At 44.5% G+C, this 18,431-nt stretch overlaps 2 protein-coding genes across 5 annotated transcripts; both read left to right on the top strand.

Moving 5' to 3' along the window:
* The first annotated feature begins 1,897 nt into the window (after positions 1–1,897).
* On the top strand, positions 1,898–12,266 carry LOC110507428 (protein phosphatase 1A-like). The gene is made up of 5 exons (XM_021587415.2): positions 1,898–3,597; positions 4,367–4,938; positions 10,063–10,180; positions 10,415–10,529; positions 10,667–12,266. The coding sequence occupies exons 1-5, from the start codon at positions 3,192–3,194 to the stop codon at positions 10,746–10,748; spliced, it is 1,293 nt and encodes a 430-aa protein (XP_021443090.1). The 5' UTR covers positions 1,898–3,191; the 3' UTR covers positions 10,749–12,266.
* A 144-nt stretch (positions 12,267–12,410) lies between these two features.
* On the top strand, positions 12,411–17,910 carry LOC110507427 (4F2 cell-surface antigen heavy chain). 4 transcript variants are annotated; one of them, XM_021587414.2, is made up of 10 exons: positions 12,411–12,663; positions 13,501–13,886; positions 15,214–15,378; positions 15,695–15,798; positions 15,900–15,977; positions 16,110–16,165; positions 16,553–16,751; positions 16,867–16,974; positions 17,081–17,146; positions 17,341–17,910. In XM_021587414.2, the coding sequence occupies exons 2-10, from the start codon at positions 13,526–13,528 to the stop codon at positions 17,737–17,739; spliced, it is 1,536 nt and encodes a 511-aa protein (XP_021443089.1). In that variant the 5' UTR covers positions 12,411–12,663; positions 13,501–13,525; the 3' UTR covers positions 17,740–17,910. The 4 variants fall into 4 exon arrangements, with proteins under 4 accessions (XP_021443089.1, XP_021443088.1, XP_036821381.1 ...); XM_021587413.2 differs by having other exon boundaries at positions 12,411–12,746; positions 17,341–17,801; XM_036965486.1 differs by lacking the exon at positions 12,411–12,663 and adding an exon at positions 12,837–13,047 and having other exon boundaries at positions 17,341–17,801.
* Positions 17,911–18,431: the final 521 nt, after the last annotated feature.

Below are 18,431 nucleotides of genomic sequence, written 5' to 3'. Positions count from 1 at the left end.
TGTGTGCGTTTCCCTCCTTCCATTCATGACTAATCATTAGTGTGTGCATCCAGCCGGGTGGAGTATATCTCTATCTGCATTTTACAGGGCGTTGTATTTTTCATTAGTATTTTGTATTTATTAGGGATCCCCTTCCTGGGGTCCAGGATGATTGGTAGTGGTGGTGATAGTGGGCATGGCCTTGTTGCATACACATGACAAAGGGAAACAGCTCACTACAAATACATGTCCTTTTGCACCCTCCCACACACAGACAGACATACTGTATGCCTTACTGGGTGTTTTGAATAACCACCATGTGTGAGACTGCTAGGTAAAGCAGAAGGGTGCATTTGTAGATTTGCCTGGCGGCAGTAAGCAGCCGTAGCAACAGCACATACTGTAACCCAGCTCGTTGTAGCCCTGGTGTGCTGCCTGAAGCTGCTTCTGCAAACGAGTGGTCACATGACGTGTCAGCTAAATCATCCTGCTCCTGTACTGACTGTTCAGGCTTGGACAACATATGAGGGGGAAATGACATGAAATATAGACATTTTCTCCATTCAAAAAACACACATTTAATGAGGCTATAAAGTGCACTTTCTGGCAGGTGCAATACACTGAGTGTACAACACATTGTGTCGGCACATTCCTAATATTGAGTTGTACCCTCTTTTGTCCTCAGTACAGACTCAATTTGTCAGGGTATGGACTACAAGGTGTTGAAAGCGTTCCACAGGGATGCTGGCCTGTTGACTCCAAAGCTGGCTGGAGTTGGCTGGATGACCTTTAGGCGGTGGACCATTCTTGATACACAAGGGGAACTGTTGAGTGTGAAAAAAAGCACGGGGTATAGGTCCAACACAAGTCCAACACCATCATTAAGTTTGCTGACGACACAACGGTGGAAGGCCTCAATGACAACGATGAGACAGCCTATAGGGAGGTCAGAGACCTGGCAGTGTGGCAAAAGAGCAAGACAAAAGAGATGATCGTGGACTGCAGGAAAAGGAGGGCCGAACATGACATTCACATCGATGGGGCTGTAGTGGAGCGGGTCGAGCGTTTCAAGTTCCTTGGTGTCCACATCACCAAATGATGTGATGATCATATCAAAACACACCAAGAAAGTCACGAAGAGGGCACGACAATGCCTTTTCCCCCTCAGGAGAAAAGATTTGGCACGGGTCCCCAGATCCTCAAAAAGTTCTACAGCTGCACCATCGAGAGCATCCTGACCGGTTGTAATCACTGCTTGGTATGGCAACTGCTTGGCATCCAACCGTAAGGCGCTACAGAGGGTAGTGCGTACGGCCCAGTACATCACTGGGGCAAAGCTTCCTGTCATCCAGGACCTCTATACTACATGGTGTCAGAGGAAGGCCAAGAAATGGTCAAAGTCTTCAGTCACCCAAGTCATAGACTGTTCTTTCTGCTATCGCACGGCAAGCGGTACCAGAGTGCCAAGTCTAGGTCCAAAAGGCTCCATTGCAGCTTCTACCCCCAAGCCATAAGACTGCTGAACAATTAATGAAATGGCGACCTGGACTATTTGCATTTCCTCTGTAACTTTCTCACTCATCATTATTCACAATACATTCAGGATTATCCAAATGAATGTAGAAGTGTTCAAAAACATATTCTCTTTTTATGACACAATACATTATTCACCATTCAGTTCCTATTGGGCAAAACATAATCCGTGTCACGTGTGCTCCCTCTCCGGCCTCTAGGTCACCAGGCTGCTCGTCAGAGCACACCTGTCACCACCGTTACACGCATAATGACACTCACCTGGACTCCATCACATCCTTGATTACCTGCCCTTCATTTTCTTTCCCAGTCGTCATTGTTCCTGTTTCATGTCGATGCGCTGTTTGTGTTTCTGGTTTTGCTCATTTATTTCTTTAACGTATTCGCTCCCTGAATTTGCGTCCCGACTCTCAGCGTACATCCGTACAATCCGAAACGCAACCAAAATAAACTGTAGATACATCCAACAAGTTTGTAGAGCCACAAGCTTGATGTAGTCACATGCTAAGAATATGGGACCAAATACTAACGTTTCGACTACTTTAATATACAAGTGAATTTGTGTAAAAAAAATAAAACACGTCTTCAAATGGTGGGAATAGATAAAGCGCACTCATTTCTAAATGGTAAAACAAATTAGAAATACCCTCAAATAATAATCATCTGAAACATTTGATCTCCAATCCAAAACGTGGGAGTATAGAGCGAAATTTACACCGTTTAGCTTCACTGTCCAAATAAATACAGAGGCGAGTGCACGTGTAGGTTACTTACTCATTCACTTCTGTACCTAACCACCATAGAGCGGGTCCCATCCCCAACCTGAACACATAACGCGACATATAACGGGCTCTATAGATAGCGTGATCAGCTCCCAACCTCATGTATACACAATTTTAAATCCAGTAATCTACAAGACCACGCAAATGCATGCCAGGTAATTATTTTAAGAGAAACAGAGGTGGATGAGGAAATGCCTACACTTATACCATGTGTTTGTGGCATCGTGTTAAAGAGAAGGAGAGAAAAGGAGAAAGAGAGTGGCGGACTATATTCAGTGAATAAATTGCTAACAGTTCTGAACATAAACTGCAGGGATCTAGTTAGAGAGTTGGGAGAGCTCATTCTATCTGTCCACCATGCTGCTATGGAACGCTGACAGGCTCATAATCCATACTGTTCATTCGGTCATGCAGTGCTAATCTAAGATCCCTTGCAGGTTGGAGATTAACTAGTAGCAGAGAGAGAGAGAGAGAGAGGCAGTGACCATAGATTTAGGCCAATAGCATCACAGGGCAAACACTGGCCAGGGACAGGAGAGAAAGAGCGGTAGAAAGACAAGAGAAGGAGAGAGAGTGGGCGCCATACAGACACACACTCCACATATCACAACACATACACATTGAGACAAACGCTAGGAATCCAGAAACTACGCCCACAAGCTAGTTTTACAAAGACAAGGATGGCCACCACGATTTCTGCCAGTATCTAGTGAAGCCCACCTGAATACAACTCTACAGTCCGGAGTTGACACATTGTCCACCTGCTCAGCGTGTCCAGCTAAACCCACTGCCCTGGACCTGCTGCGGGGGACACAGACTGGGAGAAGGAGGAGAGAGGGGAACAAGAGGACCAGTGCCAGGTCAGGAAAGAGACTCGAGCGGCACCTCCGAGGAGCTATGAGGACAGCCAGGCGGGCCAGCACCGTGGAGGTGCCCTCCTTCCTCCGCCAGCTAGCCAAGGAGACAGAGAAGATGGTCACCTTCTTCTTTAAGGGGGGACAGAGAGATGGCCAGGAGGGGAGCGAAGAGGACTTCAGTGATGAGGATAACGGGCCGAGTGTCTACCTGGACCGGCCCGTCCTGGATAAACACACGGCCGAGGGGAGGTCTCAGTGGGGGGTGAACTATGCAACGGCCAGCATGCAGGGCTGGAGGGCGCAGATGGAGGACGCCCACACCTGCATGCCGGAGATGGGAGGGGAGCTGGCGGAGTGGGGCTACTATGCAGTGTTTGATGGACACGCTGGCAACACGGTGGCACAGTACTGCTCCCATAACCTGCTGCAACACATCCTCGCTACAGGTACCAAATTGGGCCGCACACTTTGACTAACTGATGGATAATCATTGTTGGTAGCCTGATTTATTTTCACTTGAAGGGAATGTGTGCAAGCATTTATTTGGGCAAGTTGGGAAGCATTTTACGACACTTATTTCCAGTGTGTTCCACAGACAGATATTGTTTGATAAATCAATGAACAACTTTGTCTTAGGCATGGGTGTCTTCAATTTGAGCAATGACAAGGTGCCATTGTGCTGTAGGCTATGTGTATGGTGTATGAGGGAGAGCGTGATCTTGATCTTGAATACCAAAGACATTATCTCTCTTGGTTTTACTTTCTAAACATAAACATGGTAGCACAACATGGCTGACAGTTGTTGTTGGAAACCTCTTGATCATTATTCTTGGCCCGAAGTATGAGATACTTAATCTGACACTTGAGCCTACAGTGTCTGCTACTTAACTCAAGACAAACGTTTAATCCTAACCTACATGGCATTAATTAAAAATAATGCCACGAGCAAGACAGACAGACAGTCACCTCAGAGGACTACAACACAATCTGCGCTCGTGAGATTTGGGCTCTGGTAGGGCACAGTGGGTATTTGTCCCCTAAAACCAAGCTGGTAAGGCTGGGGGTCAAATAATTGTATTGTAACTATGTGTAGTTATCCTGTAGTTGGCCAGACTGTAGTTAACTTCTGCATGTCAATTTTAGGCAGCGAGACCTAATTATGCTTATTTGTCACATATAGGCCAGGTCGTTAACTCATATTGATCTCTCCTCCAGGGCGCGTAAAGGCACAGGAGGAGCCTGACGACGTGAAGGAGGGGATCGTCGAGGGCTTCCTGGCCATTGACAGCCACATGCACACACTGACGCGCCAGGAATGCTGGGAGCGCAGCGGCTCCACGGCGGCCGCCGTCATGCTCTCGCCGCAGTACGTCTACTTCGTCAACTGTGGCGACTCACGGACGCTCCTCTGCCGCGACGGCCAGGTCATCTTCTACACGGAGGACCACAAACCCTTCAACCCCAGGGAGAAGGAGCGGATACAGAACGCGGGCGGCTCGGTGACCCAGCATAGGGTGAACGGCTCCCTGGCCGTGTCCAGGTCCCTGGGAGACTTTGACTTTAAGGAGGTGGACTGGAGGTCCCAGACTGAGCAGCTGGTCTCCCCAGAGCCAGAGGTGTACGAGCTGGAGAGGTCCCCGCAAGACGAGTTCCTCATAGTGGCTTGTGACGGAGTGTGGGACGCCATCGGCAACGAGGAGCTGTGTGCGTTCGTCCACAGTCGCCTGCAGTTGTGCGATGACCTGAGGGAGATCTGCAACCAGGTCATTGACCTCTGCCTCTATAAGGTCAGTGTATAAATGATCAGATCCCACTACATGCAGAGTCACACTGATCCTAAACCTCTGCCTTCTCTATATGGGTACATATGCAGGACCAGAGTATAAACTGAAAACTCACACTCTAATTGCCAAAGTGAGTAAACTGCAACAATGACCATAACTGGACATTGTATGGAATGTCAGAGGGTGCTGGAGGTGAGAGGGTTAAGAGGACTTTGGCAGTATCTTCAGGCAGTGATATCATCCCCACGGCCTTGGCTGTCCTCTCCCTTCCTGGAGTCCTGGAGACTAATACCATTCCAATACTCAGTGTTTAGATCAGGCAGAGGATTTAACAGCAGGACACAGCCAGGTTGGTACAGCAAGGTGACTTACACTGCACTGCAGGGAGTCTCCTCGATAGGCAATGGCCATTTTTCAAAATACAGTCTAAATGTTGTCTTTGATTCAAGATGATTATTTTTTTATTCATTTTATCATGGAGTCCTACTGAGACAAAGGTCTATTTTACAGAGGAGCCCCGAATGACATAAATGACAGAGAATGTACATCAAAATATAAATACAAAATGCAAGCAGAAAGAAAAACGCAGTCATAAAAAAACAACAAGACATTGATCAGTAATAAGATGACATAATAAGTGATGACATCACAGAGGGCCAACTGACGTTCTGGTAGAGAATGCAGTGATGACATCACAGAGGGCCAACCGACTTTCTGGTAGAGAATGCAGTGATGAGTGCTAAAATTGTCGGCCGTCATAAAGCGCAGTGCGTCATGACAAACTGCATCTAGCGGCTTTAATGAAGTGGCAGCTGCGTTCATCTAGATGATGTCGCAATACTCTAGGACCCAAAGGAACTTAGACTGAATGTTCTGCTTTCTACTATTTAGCCAAAGAGGCAGGACCCATTTCTGTCCAAGAAGAACACTTTTACTCTCAGCGTCTTAACTAACTCATCAATATGCTTTTTAAAAGTCATCCTTTCATCTATCCAGGAGCCCAGATATTTCTAAGGGACACGATCAGTATGGACACCATCTAAAGTACATGTTCTCAAATCATTATTTTTATGCACTCTACACAAAAGGAGTCCACAAATGTTATTCGGCTGTCCCCATAGGAGAACCCTTTTTGGTTCCAGGTAGAACCCTCTGTGTAAAAGGTTCTACATGGAACCAAAAAGGGGTTTTCAAAGAGTTTATCCTATGGGGACAACCGAAGAACCCTTTTAGGATCTAGATAGCACCTTTTTTCTAAGAGTGTAGAGAACAATATATACTTTGTTTTACCTGCACTCGATACTAATTTCAGGTCAATAAAGTTATTCTGTAATACAATGAAGGCAGACTGTAGTTCAGAGCGAGCCTGGTCAACCGCGGGGGTAATAGCATACACAACATCGGTATACAGCGCAGGGAACACTTTTTTTGTAACAGACAAGTTGATCTTGTTAACGTAAACAGTTAAAAGTACACAACCCAGAATTGACTCCTGCAAGACACCTTTCGTAATATCCAGAAAACCTCATTTAACACCATCAGTAGATACATATTGAGTTCTATATATCATTTCATTTTTAAACCGGTTACATGCAGCCTGGTCTAGGACAATTGAGGAAAGCCTCCGAATTAGCCGTGAGTGATCAATAGTATCGAAACCATTTGACAGGTCAGTGAATAGGGCAGCACAATGTTGCCTTTTATCCATATAGTTAACCACATCATTTATAACTAGGGTTGCAGCAGAGATGGTGCTATGACCTGGTCTTAAACCTGACTGATGTACATTTTAGAATACACTTGAAAGATAAGAAAGATCTTAGCTGAGAATGAATCAAGGATTCTAATATTTTAGCTAGGCAAGAAAGTTTAGAAATAGGGCTCAAGGGTCACAAGGGTCACCACCTTTGTGAAGGGGAGTACATGATGGCACTCATCACTGGACAGGGTGTGTGTTGAAGGGCCTACATCGTTACATACCTAATGTACCAAGCATTATGTAAGCAGTTATCTTATTCAGGTCTGCTTAGGCTGGTTAGGACTTACGATGGCACAACCTGTGCCTGTCCTCTAAATAGCAGGATTATGAGAGGGAGCTATAGAGGGAGGGAGAGAGGGACAGAGGTGAGGGCAACACAGTGGATTATGGGTGAGTGTGTGTGTGTGTTAGACTGTCAGGGTCTCAAGGCCACACCAGCTGGGAGCTAAGGCCTATTAACCTGGCCAAGAAGAGCCTCACTTTATCAATGGCAACAGAACAGGCTTACCTCCTTGGAGTCTGTACTTCAGCTAGGTGGGTTTTTGTTGTAGCACACAGCGAACCTAGCTTCTCAGCTCTGTGACATGACATCACAATAATCAATTAGTCCTCATAGAGATCCTATTAAATTACTTGATCAGGGAGAAATCCAAAACCAGTCTAATTGGAATGAATGGCAGTAGAGACATAGGTGATGCATTTCCTGCTTTTACTTATGAAGGAATGTAAATGTAAGACGTGATGTTTCATAAATTGTGTAATAGAACTATAGTCAACCTAAAATATTGTCATATAATTATAAATACTGTTTATACAGGTTTATTTATACAAATGTATGAATAGACTCTAAAATATATGTAAACAGACATAAATGTCTCAGATTTCATTTTTGGGGAAAGCTGTGAGCGCTATTATATGATACAATGTCAGTACTTGTTGAGTTTACAACTTGTATAAGACCTATCATCAATCAACTGATTTGAGCCAGTGTATGGCTGTGGATTGACTGCATTGTTTGAATGGAATATTGGCATATTAATGAATGGAATCACTCCTCTAAAACTGGCTGGCTAGCTAGCTAACACACATACAGTGCCTTGCGAAAGTATTCGGCCCCCTTGAACTTTGCGACCTTGTGCCACATTTCAGGCTTCAAACATAAATATATAAAACTGTATTTTTTTGTGAAGAATCAACAACAAGTGGGACACAATCATGAAGTGGAACGACATTTATTGGATATTTAAAACTTTTTTAACAAATCAAAAACTGAAAAATTGGGCGTGCAAAATGATTCAACCCCTTTACTTTCAGTGCAGCAAACTCTCTCCAGAAGTTCAGTGAGGATCTCTGAATGATCCAATGTTGACCTAAATGACTAATGATGATAAATACAATCCACCTGTGTGTAATCAAGTCTCCGTATAAATGCACCTGCACTGTGATAGTCTCAGAGGTCCGTTAAAAGCGCAGAGAGCATCATGAAGAACAAGGAACACACCAGGCAGGTCCGAGATACTGTTGTGAAGGAGTTTAAAACCGGATTTGGATACAAAAAGATTTCCCAAGCTTTAAACATCCCAAGGAGCACTGTGCAAGCGATAATATTGAAATGGAAGGAGTATCAGACCACTGCAAATCTACCAAGACCTGGCCGTCCCTCTAAACTTTCAGCTCATACAAGGAGAAGACTGATCAGAGATGCAGCCAAGAGGCCCATGATCACTCTGGATGAACTGCAGAGATCTACAGCTGAGGTGGGAGACTCTGTCCATAGGACAACAATCAGTCGTATATTGCACAAATCTGGCCTTTATGGAAGAGTGGCAAGAAGAAAGCCATTTCTTAAAGATATCCATAAAAAGTGTCGTTTAAAGTTTGCCACAAGCCACCTGGGAGACACACCAAACATGTGGAAGAAGGTGCTCTGGTCAGATGAAACCAAAATTGAACTTTTTGGCAACAATGCAAAACGTTATGTTTGGCGTAAAAGCAACACAGCTCATCACCCTGAACACACCATCCCCACTGTCAAACATGGTGGTGGCAGCATCATGGTTTGGGCCTGCTTTTCTTCAGCAGGGACAGGGAAGATGGTTAAAATTGATGGGAAGATGGATGGAGCCAAATACAGGACCATTCTGGAAGAAAACCTGATGGAGTCTGCAAAAGACCTGAGACTGGGACGGAGATTTGTCTTCCAACAAGACAATGATCCAAAACATAAAGCAAAATCTACAATGGAATGGTTCAAAAATAAACATATCCAGGTGTTAGAATGGCCAAGTCAAAGTCCAGACCTGAATCCAATCGAGAATCTGTGGAAAGAACTGAAAACTTCTGTTCACAAATGCTCTCCATCCAACCTCACTGAGCTCGAGCTGTTTTGCAAGGAGGAATGGGAAAAAATGTCAGTCTCTCGATGTGCAAAACTGATAGAGACATACCCCAAGCGACTTACAGCTGTAATTGCAGCAAAAGGTGGCGCTACAAACTATTAACTTAAGGGGGCTGAATAATTTTGCACGCCCAATTTTTCAGTTTTTGATTTGTTAAAAAAGTTTGAAATATCCAATAAATGTCGTTCCACTTCATGATTGTGTCCCACTTGTTGTTGATTCTTCACAAAAAAATACAGTTTTATATCTTTATGTTTGAAGCCTGAAATGTGGCAAAAAGTCGTAAAGTTCAAGGGGGCCGAATACTTTCGCAAGGCACTGTACAGGGCAGATAAATTCTTCACATTCATTGTTTTACACAATATCTTATCACAGCACTGGCAAACCATGGCTGAACTTTGGACCATCGTTATATTTTAGCCATTTAGTATCCATAGCGACTTATGTCCATTCTGGTATTCTAATTCTTAATTCTACGTCCCACTGTTCCATTGTGACCCTTTATAAAATTCTAATTTCTGCTCTCTGTCAGTACACAATTATGACATCACAATTTCCCTCCACCTGCAGGGCCATGTACAAATCTTCCCAGCTGAAAAGAGTTTTACATGACACAGTGCACTTTGAGACTTCACAGTCCTGTTCTCCATTGTGATGTCATAATGACACTTATTTTATTCTCTGTTCACATTATCATTAAGCATGCAAATAATATTCCTCATCACATAATTCCTCAAGTAAACCATCAATAGTGGCAGCAATATGACAGCTTTTTCTCCCCCATGACATTTCATTTAGCTTTTCAATGTTTGGAGTAACAAATGACATTATTGAAATGAATCATACGCTAACAATGTTTCCTATTCATATAAAATATTGGCTTATGCTTATCTTACAAGAGCTCATAGAACTGTGCCTATATCCAGCAAAGGCATTATTCCTGCGCTGCCTCTTTGTCGCCCCCCACAGGGTAGTTTGGACAACATGAGCATCATCATCGTGACCTTCCCTGGTGCACCCCAGGTGTCACAAGAGGCCCTACAAAAAGAGGCCGAGCTAGAGACAATCCTCGAAGCTAAAGTGGAAGGTAGGTATTTCGATGGGCTTGAGTTGCGATTAAGCTTACTATGCGACTCGAAACCATCTTGGCTTGGCCTCACTCACAATAGGCTTTCATATTAATATGGCATCACACCACATCAAAACGAAAGTTGATAACAATAACAAGAGCGCTGAGACAATGGCAGCTTAATTCTCCCCTCTGACAACAGGGACCGATCATTACGTAACTCTCTCCCTTTCTCTCTGTCTGTGTGTGTAGAGATTGTCAACTTGCTAAAGTCGCGGGACAAGGACCCAGACCTGCTGTACGTGATGAAGTTTCTGGTCTCTGAGGACATACCTGGCCTGCCACCAGGGGGAGGAGTCACCAGCAAGTAAGTCACTCAATCACATGACTCACCAGTCAGAGATCAAAAAGTGACAAGAGGCCTAGATCCGTGTGAATAAATTAGTAATTGTTTATATTAAATGTTCATCATTTGTCATAACTTCTTCTCTTTTTCCTTTGCAGAAGAGACTGTGTCATCTCTGCATATCAAAAGTTTGTAACGCCCTTCAGATCTCTGGAACCAATGGTAGAAGACCAAACATAGTGCAAGAGCGTGCCCTCTGTCTCACTAAACACATAAGCGCAAACTGGACTACAAAAGTAACTAAGTTACTTCCCCCCCCCCCCCGACACGTAATTGACACGTCGCATTCCAGGACATCGGAGGATCTGAAGAGTCCAACTACTCGTATCCATGGAAATGTGTTCTTCAGCCTCGCGTATCCATGGCGACCATTTAGAATTGGGGCCTCTGCTTTTCAGCTGAGCAATCAGCCAATAGCTAAATAAAGAACTATGGTGGGAGGGGGTGTGACCTGGGCCTGCCCTTAGCCAATCGTCTCTTCTCTGTTCCTCATTTGCACTGTCTATCAATAAGTCTACTGTAGCATCAGAGAATATCAAATAGTTAGCATTATTCCAGTAAGGGAAGAATTACATATTCCAAAACTATTCTTTAAAATACATGATAATTAGATATAATATTTATTAACTTTCTCACTTTACACTTTACAGTGCCTGGGTAGTTCATTTTCTTCAAGACTAGAAGCTTATGAATAAGGCTGATCATGTTACTTCATTTAAAAATCAAACAGATATGTTTCAGCAGTGTGCAACTCCATACTGCCGCATCAAATTCAATTGAAAAAAAACACCCCTTCAACCATTGCAGACCAGCGAAGGCTCCGATATGCATGTGTCCTGTGATGGCATGGCCTACACTAAATAATCTGCAGAATCCTGTGAGGGACCATAGGTGACAGGAATAGATGTGTGTCATGACGATGATGGACACCACATCATATGTCCAAGGGTGTGTGAATGTGTGTGTGTGTGTGTGAGTAGATAACATGGGCTGTGGGATTATTAGCACACACACTGTAACCTGTTGCAGTTTGGAGCACAGACGCTGACAGTTAGACACGATTTAGACCCGTGTGACAGGTAAAGGAGTACAGCTACAGGTAAAATGTTCTTCTGCTTTTGAAAATAAGCGGGTTTTTGCCGTTAGCACGTTTTTCTTTTCGATACATGTCATTGTGCTGCTTTACAAAGCTCTCTGTTGCTGTACGGTTACTTTATTCCTCCTTCGGATCACACCAAACGGGTGGACATAGTAGCTGTATTCCATGACAGAGGTCAGAGGTCAAAAAGAGCTAGACTCGAGATGCTGCGGCATGTCTGTGTGAATTCTATGGAATCGGGAGGAAGTGGGATCAAAGAGCGCAACAGATTACCATCAGGACTTTCACAAATGTATGTCAGTGATTTGATGACTGTATGGGCAAGCCCTTAACTGACCCAAGGGGCAATAAATGAATGAAATAAAATGACATTCTGGGATTTTTGATAGAGCGGAGTGGGCTCTTACTCCTAAAATGTTTGATAGATACAGCACTACAGGGTTAGACTAAGGACCAAGGGAGAAGAATACAAGACAGTTCCGTAACGACCCATTGATATCGTTCCAGAACTGTCTTTTGGCCAGCTGTATGCATTTCAACCAGGGGCGTCGAATGCGGGTTTTTCCTTTCAATTAACCAGGTGAGGGGAGTTCTTTACTAATCAGTGACCTTAATTCATCAATCAAGTTCAACGGAAGAGCAAAAACCTGCAGACACTCAGCCCTCCGTGGAACGTGTTTGACACAGTGATATAAACGAAGTAGGGAGCCCTTGCTCTAATGAAGCCCTACCAAGGCCTCAGACCCGTTGAGCACGGGTTCTCCGGAATGTGTTATCAGGGTGTGTCAAGACTCAACACCTCCACCCTAATTGCGCCGGCCAAGATTTAATTTGACAGACACAGTGTCCCTCTCACCTCCATACCCCTTAAACACTAACAGGCATTAAAAAAAAACACACAACCAACTGGATAGAACTGGTCTGCAGAAAGCACATGCAGCAGAAGAGGATAAATACTAAAAACAGTAGAAAGACAAGACTGTTGCCAGTTATCAGGTGCGTTATGATGCTTTTAGAGATCGTTGCATTGGCTTTGACAGATATTCGGGGAGACCGATGCGGATTGTCACTTTACTCTGGTGTGTATTTCTCAGCACAAATCTTACAAGACTCTTTTCAACAGTAATACCAATGTATTGTGTTAATGGGAACCTTTTTTCAAACTCACAGGGTTGGATGTCAGTCTGGTGTTGGTTGCCACAATGTTTACTAGCAGTTTATGCCTTTTGTAACAAGAAATGATGCGATGTAATTAAATAGCCAAGATTTTCTATAAATCGATCAATATTATAGATAACATAATTCAGCATGTTATGCCTTGAACATGACATTTTAGCAAATGATTCACAAACATGTGGGTGTGACATGTGAGCGCCAAGGGTAGGTCATTTTATGTATTTAATCTTTTTTTAAATTACAATTGTGCCATTGATGTAGGGAAATTGCGTTTTGTTTGTCAGGTGGTCAGACTATTGCTTTGACCAGGAAAATAGACCGTAGCCCAGGAATTGTCTTATTTCATCTGATCAATATCGGTTAAATTAAACGTTGGTAAATTTAGCTAATGGATGGAGTTAGAATTCAAATTGACAAGGTAAATTGACTAATTGGTTGTTTTTTTTTAAACGCATGGTTGGAATTTTTCAAGATGACATGGAAGTGTGTGCACTCACCCGCCACGTTAGAGACGACAGGGTCACTGTCAGGACATACCTGAAAAAAAGTGTAATGAATTGTAGCCTAGTTGTAGTCCTATCAACTATTTGATAGTTTCTTTATGTAAATAATATTGGATTATGGCATTTTTCTAAATATCTGTAATTGACACTGCAGTAGCTGAATTGGAATACAATTGAACATGGATGGTGGCTATGGCAGCACGGCAGTGGGCTCTGGGATGTCGGGCAGTCTGGGCGGCTCTGAGACGGTCCCACTGCTAATCACGGACCCCGAACCAGAGACGCCGAAATGGCAGCCCATGTCCAAGGAACAGCTGGAGCTCGAAGCCGGGGGCCCGGGATGGAGGAAAATACGCTCCCGCCTGGTGGTGGTCTTCTGGCTGGGTTGGCTGGCCTTGCTGGGCGCCTCAATCACCATCATAGTGCAGAGCCCTCGGCCGGTCGCACCGCCGCTACTGTGGTGGCAGAGGGCGCTGTTTTACCGCCTACAGCCCATACTGCTCATGGACGCCCAGAACGAGGTGCCAGATGGTATCGACGGTGAGTTAAAGGAAGAGGGCGGTCAGGCGACCTAAACACCCAAGAATACAATAGCTGCACTATATAGACTACTCTGTCTACACAATGTAAAGTAGCGCCTTCAGTTCAAGCACTTTATCGGTAGAAATAAATTAATCAAAAATTGATATACACTGATTAATTCTACTGATATACACTATTTCTACAAAAGTATCTGGACACAAATGAGTGGATTTGGTTATTTCAGCCACACCCGTTGCTGACAGGTGTATGAAACACAGCCATGCAATCCCCGTAGACAAAAATTGGCAGAATGGCCTTACTGAAGAGCTCGGTGACCTTCAACATGGCACTGTCCATAGGATGCTAGCTTTCCAACAAGTTCATCAAAATTCTGGCCTGCTAGAGCTTCCCCGGTCAACTGTAAGTGTAGTTATTGTGAAGCGGAAATGTCCAGAAGTATCAACTGCTCAGCCACAAAGTGATAGGTCACCCAAGCTCACAGAACGGGACTGCCGAGTGCTGAAGCGCGTAGTGCATAAAATATTTCTGTCCTCGGGTGCAACACTACCTACTGAGTTCCAAACATCCTCTGTTTTTCATGGTTTGGGTTAGGCCCCTTAGTTCCTGTGAAGGGAAATCTTAACCCTACAGCATACAATGACTTTCTAGATGATTCTGTGCTTCCAAATTTGTTGCAACAGTCTGGGGTAGGCCCTTTCCTGTTTCAGCATAACAATTCCCCCGTGCAAGAAGCGAGGTCCATACAGAAATGGTTTGTTGAGATCGGTGTGGAAGAACTTGACTGGCCTGCACAGAGCCCTGACCTCAACCCCATCGAGCACCTTTGGGATTAATTGGAATGCCGTCTGCGAGCCAGGCCTAATCGCCCCAACATTAGTGCCGACCTCACTAATGCTCTTGTGACTGAATGGAAGCAAGTCCCCACAGCAATGTTCCAACATCTAGTGGAAAGCTTTCCCAGAAGTGGTGGCTGTTATAGCAGCAAAGGGGGGACCAACTCTATGTTAATACCCATGATTTTGGAATGAGATGAGCAAGTGTCCACATAATTCTGTTTGGGGTGCTGCAATTTTTTAAAATTTGCAGACCTGCTGTAAAAACTTGTTTGTCCTCACTACAGACAGTTATATCGTCCGCTAACACAAGACTACAGGCCCAGTACACTACTTTTGCAAAACAAATCTGGGGGTGCTACAGCACCCTCAACACCCCTACTTCCCCTGGCTATGCTGCTGCGAAAATTCTCCTAACCTGCTACAAAAAGTAACTTGTCATATCTGTAAAGCTAGTTTCTGAGCTTTGTGGTATTCTTCTGCTGGGTCAGTGGTGTGTGAGCAGCTACCATACCTGAAGTCCCTGGGTGTAAAGGCTCTGCTTCTGGAGGGGCTGTTTCACCAGGACGTGTCCCCACTGGACCTCAGGAAGATTGATGAGCGAGTGGGTACAGTGCCTCAGATCCAACAACTGCTCATGGAGAGCCACAACGCAGGTATGTACCCAAGAAATCATTGCCCTTACCAGGGGCATAACTTTCACTGGGGTTGGGGTCCATTTCACTGGGGTTGGGCCCCCCCCCCCCCCCCCTCACATTCTGAAATTGCTTTTTGCTATGATACAAAAAGTTATGCCCCCCCCCATTTCTAAAACCACAATTGAGCCCCTGGCCCTTACAAGTTGACTAATGCCAGACCTAAACAGAGGCCAGCTAGCCTGTATCCTCACACGGACACTTCCAGAGCTCTTGAAAGATGCACTTAACTTACTGTATGTTCTGATCCACTATTCACATGGTCTCCCTCCTTTAGGCATCAAAGTAGTGTTTGACTTCTGTGATCTGGACCTGTTCGGACCCAAAGACTCAGTAGGCAACGACTCTGCTGTGCTCTCTGACCTCACTGGCTCAATACAGGTAGGATGGGTCTTGCATGACACCATGAGTAGAATGGCTAGATCTTGGTTTCAAATGTTAGACTTTTTAATGGAGTTTTAATAATTGTTCTGTTTCCCCAGTATGCACTCCGATTTTGGTTGGAACAGGGTGTGGCAGGATTTGGGATCTGTGACACAGATGCTGCATATTCCGAAAAGGTCAGACTGTTGAGCAATGCTCAAACTTGGTTGCCATCCAATCAAAGCCAGACCAATTTATTTCAAGTTAATTCGTTATCAGCACAGACGTTTAACTGAATGTTATCCATTCATGCCGTCTGTTTGATTTAGACCCTGACCGAGTGGAGAGTTCTGGTCAAGGAGTTCAGCACATCAGATGATGAGAGGTGCTGTGGCACTGCGAACACTTCTAACATACAGTACAGACCAAATGATACACAACTCGCATACTGTTAGACTAGCGTTGGACTAGTAACCGGAAGGTTCAAATCCCCGAGCTGACCAAGGTATAAATCTGTCGTTCTGCCCCTGAACAAGGCAGTTAACCCACTGCTCCTAGGCCGTCATTGAAAATAAGAATTTGTTCTTAACTGACTTGCCTCGTTAAATAAAGGTAAAATAAAAACACCTGTGTTCGTTAAAAGGCTATCTTTGTTTTAGTCACTAACATTGGTTGATATATGTGAGGAATCTGTTTAGGATTGAGGAATATGTAGTTCATATTTTATAGCAGTCATTGAAGTTGGAATGAAATCTGTGTGTCAACTGTGCAGGATTGTAGTGGTGAAACAAACAGGAGAGTCTCTACCTGCCCTGAATACCTCTAGCACGTCAGTCAACAGCTCATTGGTGGAGCTGGTTATGATGTCACTACTGCCGCACGAGCATCACCTCCTGTCCGGACAGGAAGTGGCCATTGCTGTGGAGAGACACCTGTCGACATCCCACGGCGAACTTTGGCCCAGTTGGACGGTAATTACCCGACATTCTTTCTGTTCATTCTATCACAAAGTATAGGCTGGTGAGGATGGTGTCCAACTCCTTATTTATTGGCAAAATGACATATGGTGTGTGTGTGTGATGCCAGGTGGGCGGAGAAGCATCACCGATGTTGCACAGAATACTCCTGGTTCTGATGATGACACTACCTGGATCACCTGTTGTCAAATACGGAGAAGAAATAGTTAATTCGCCGGTAAGAGACCTGAGTCCTAGGGATGCAATACAGACTACCTGCATCTGATGTGCTCATGCTTTAGTACAGTGGAACACCATTGAATCGTTTTCTTTCTGTGGTGAAGAATGCGTCTGCAGACATGAGCTGGGAACGTGAGGCAGACAAGACCATTGGACTGAACGATTCTGGGGTGAGTTTTCTAAGTAAAATAATATCAAATTTGTTAGTCTTCATATACACACAGTATTACCATATCTGAGCTCAGTGGTTCTAGGAAAGTTGGCAAGTGGTTTAGGGTGTTTACCACAGAAAGTCTCTCAATGACAGGCCTATTTTTCCTTTGATCGGTTTCTCCATTTATGACACCTCTGTTCTTTCCTTCAGGAACAGAGGAAGCTCAAACGCTCTGCCTTGGCTCTGTTCATCTCCCTCAGTGGCTCTCGCCTCAGAGAAGAATCTCTCCTTTATGGGAGCTTCACCTTTCTCCCCTTCAACACCACCTCCCTCCCCCCCTACTCCAACTCCACCCTGGCACCCCCATTAGCCCCTGTGCTAGCCTTCCTGCGCTCTTGGGGCTGTGTCCACTTCCTGGTGCTGCTCAACTTTGGGCCTGAGGCCCAAGCCCTGGACCCAGCATGGGCTCCCAGCCTTCCCACTGCTGGGGTGTTTGTGACCAGCACAGGGATGGACCGCCTGGGCGGCACCTCCCTGGAAACACTGAGGCTCCAGCCAGAGGAGGCCATAGTCATCAAACTGTTTGAGTCTGACAGCTACTCCTCCTAGGGCCTGTGGTCTGGGGCATTAGGCAGAGTGAGAGGGGCTAGGACTGGATGCAGGGGAGGATAACTAGGCAGAAATGGTAACTATTTAGCCATCTGTTCCTTTTTTTTTTTTTTTGAGGCTATATCAAAATGTCAATACGTTCTTAAAATAATAAATCATTGTTTATCATTTGTTCTGATGACATGGTCAACTTAAGAGGATGCCAAATATTTGGACTACAATGCAAACACTTGGCAGAGAATTTAAAGGCTGTGGCTGAGATTAGTCACCCCTATTCAATATTTTTTACACCAATTGGTATTTTGACCAGTAACAGCAGATCTTTTGCAGAGCTGATCTGATTGGTCAGAAGACCAATGGGTGACAAAAGAACACAATTGGGCTGACTGTGTATGAACATGGGCAGTTTACTGTAAATTATCATGAGTAACAAACACTTGACTCAACAGTTGATTTCAACATCTTTCACTTGAGAAACAACGTTGTATGATGTATCCTGAGGTATGTAGCTGGGTAATGTGGTGAAACGCACAGTAAATCACTGAATCAACCACAATGATTGGTGGGAAGGTCTCACATGTTCCTGGTTCTTCCATTGCACTTTACTGCTTTGAGAGATTTTATATGTTGGTGCCAAAAAGCAAAGCAGTTTGAAACACAACCTGACACATACACTTCCTTGTTGCACTAAT

Source organism: Oncorhynchus mykiss, chromosome 27 (assembly GCF_013265735.2).
Source record: "Oncorhynchus mykiss isolate Arlee chromosome 27, USDA_OmykA_1.1, whole genome shotgun sequence".
Classification (NCBI taxonomy): Eukaryota; Metazoa; Chordata; class Actinopteri; order Salmoniformes; family Salmonidae; genus Oncorhynchus; species Oncorhynchus mykiss.
The sequence above is the reverse complement of the archived record's forward strand: the minus strand, read 5'-3'. Positions and strand labels throughout refer to the sequence as shown.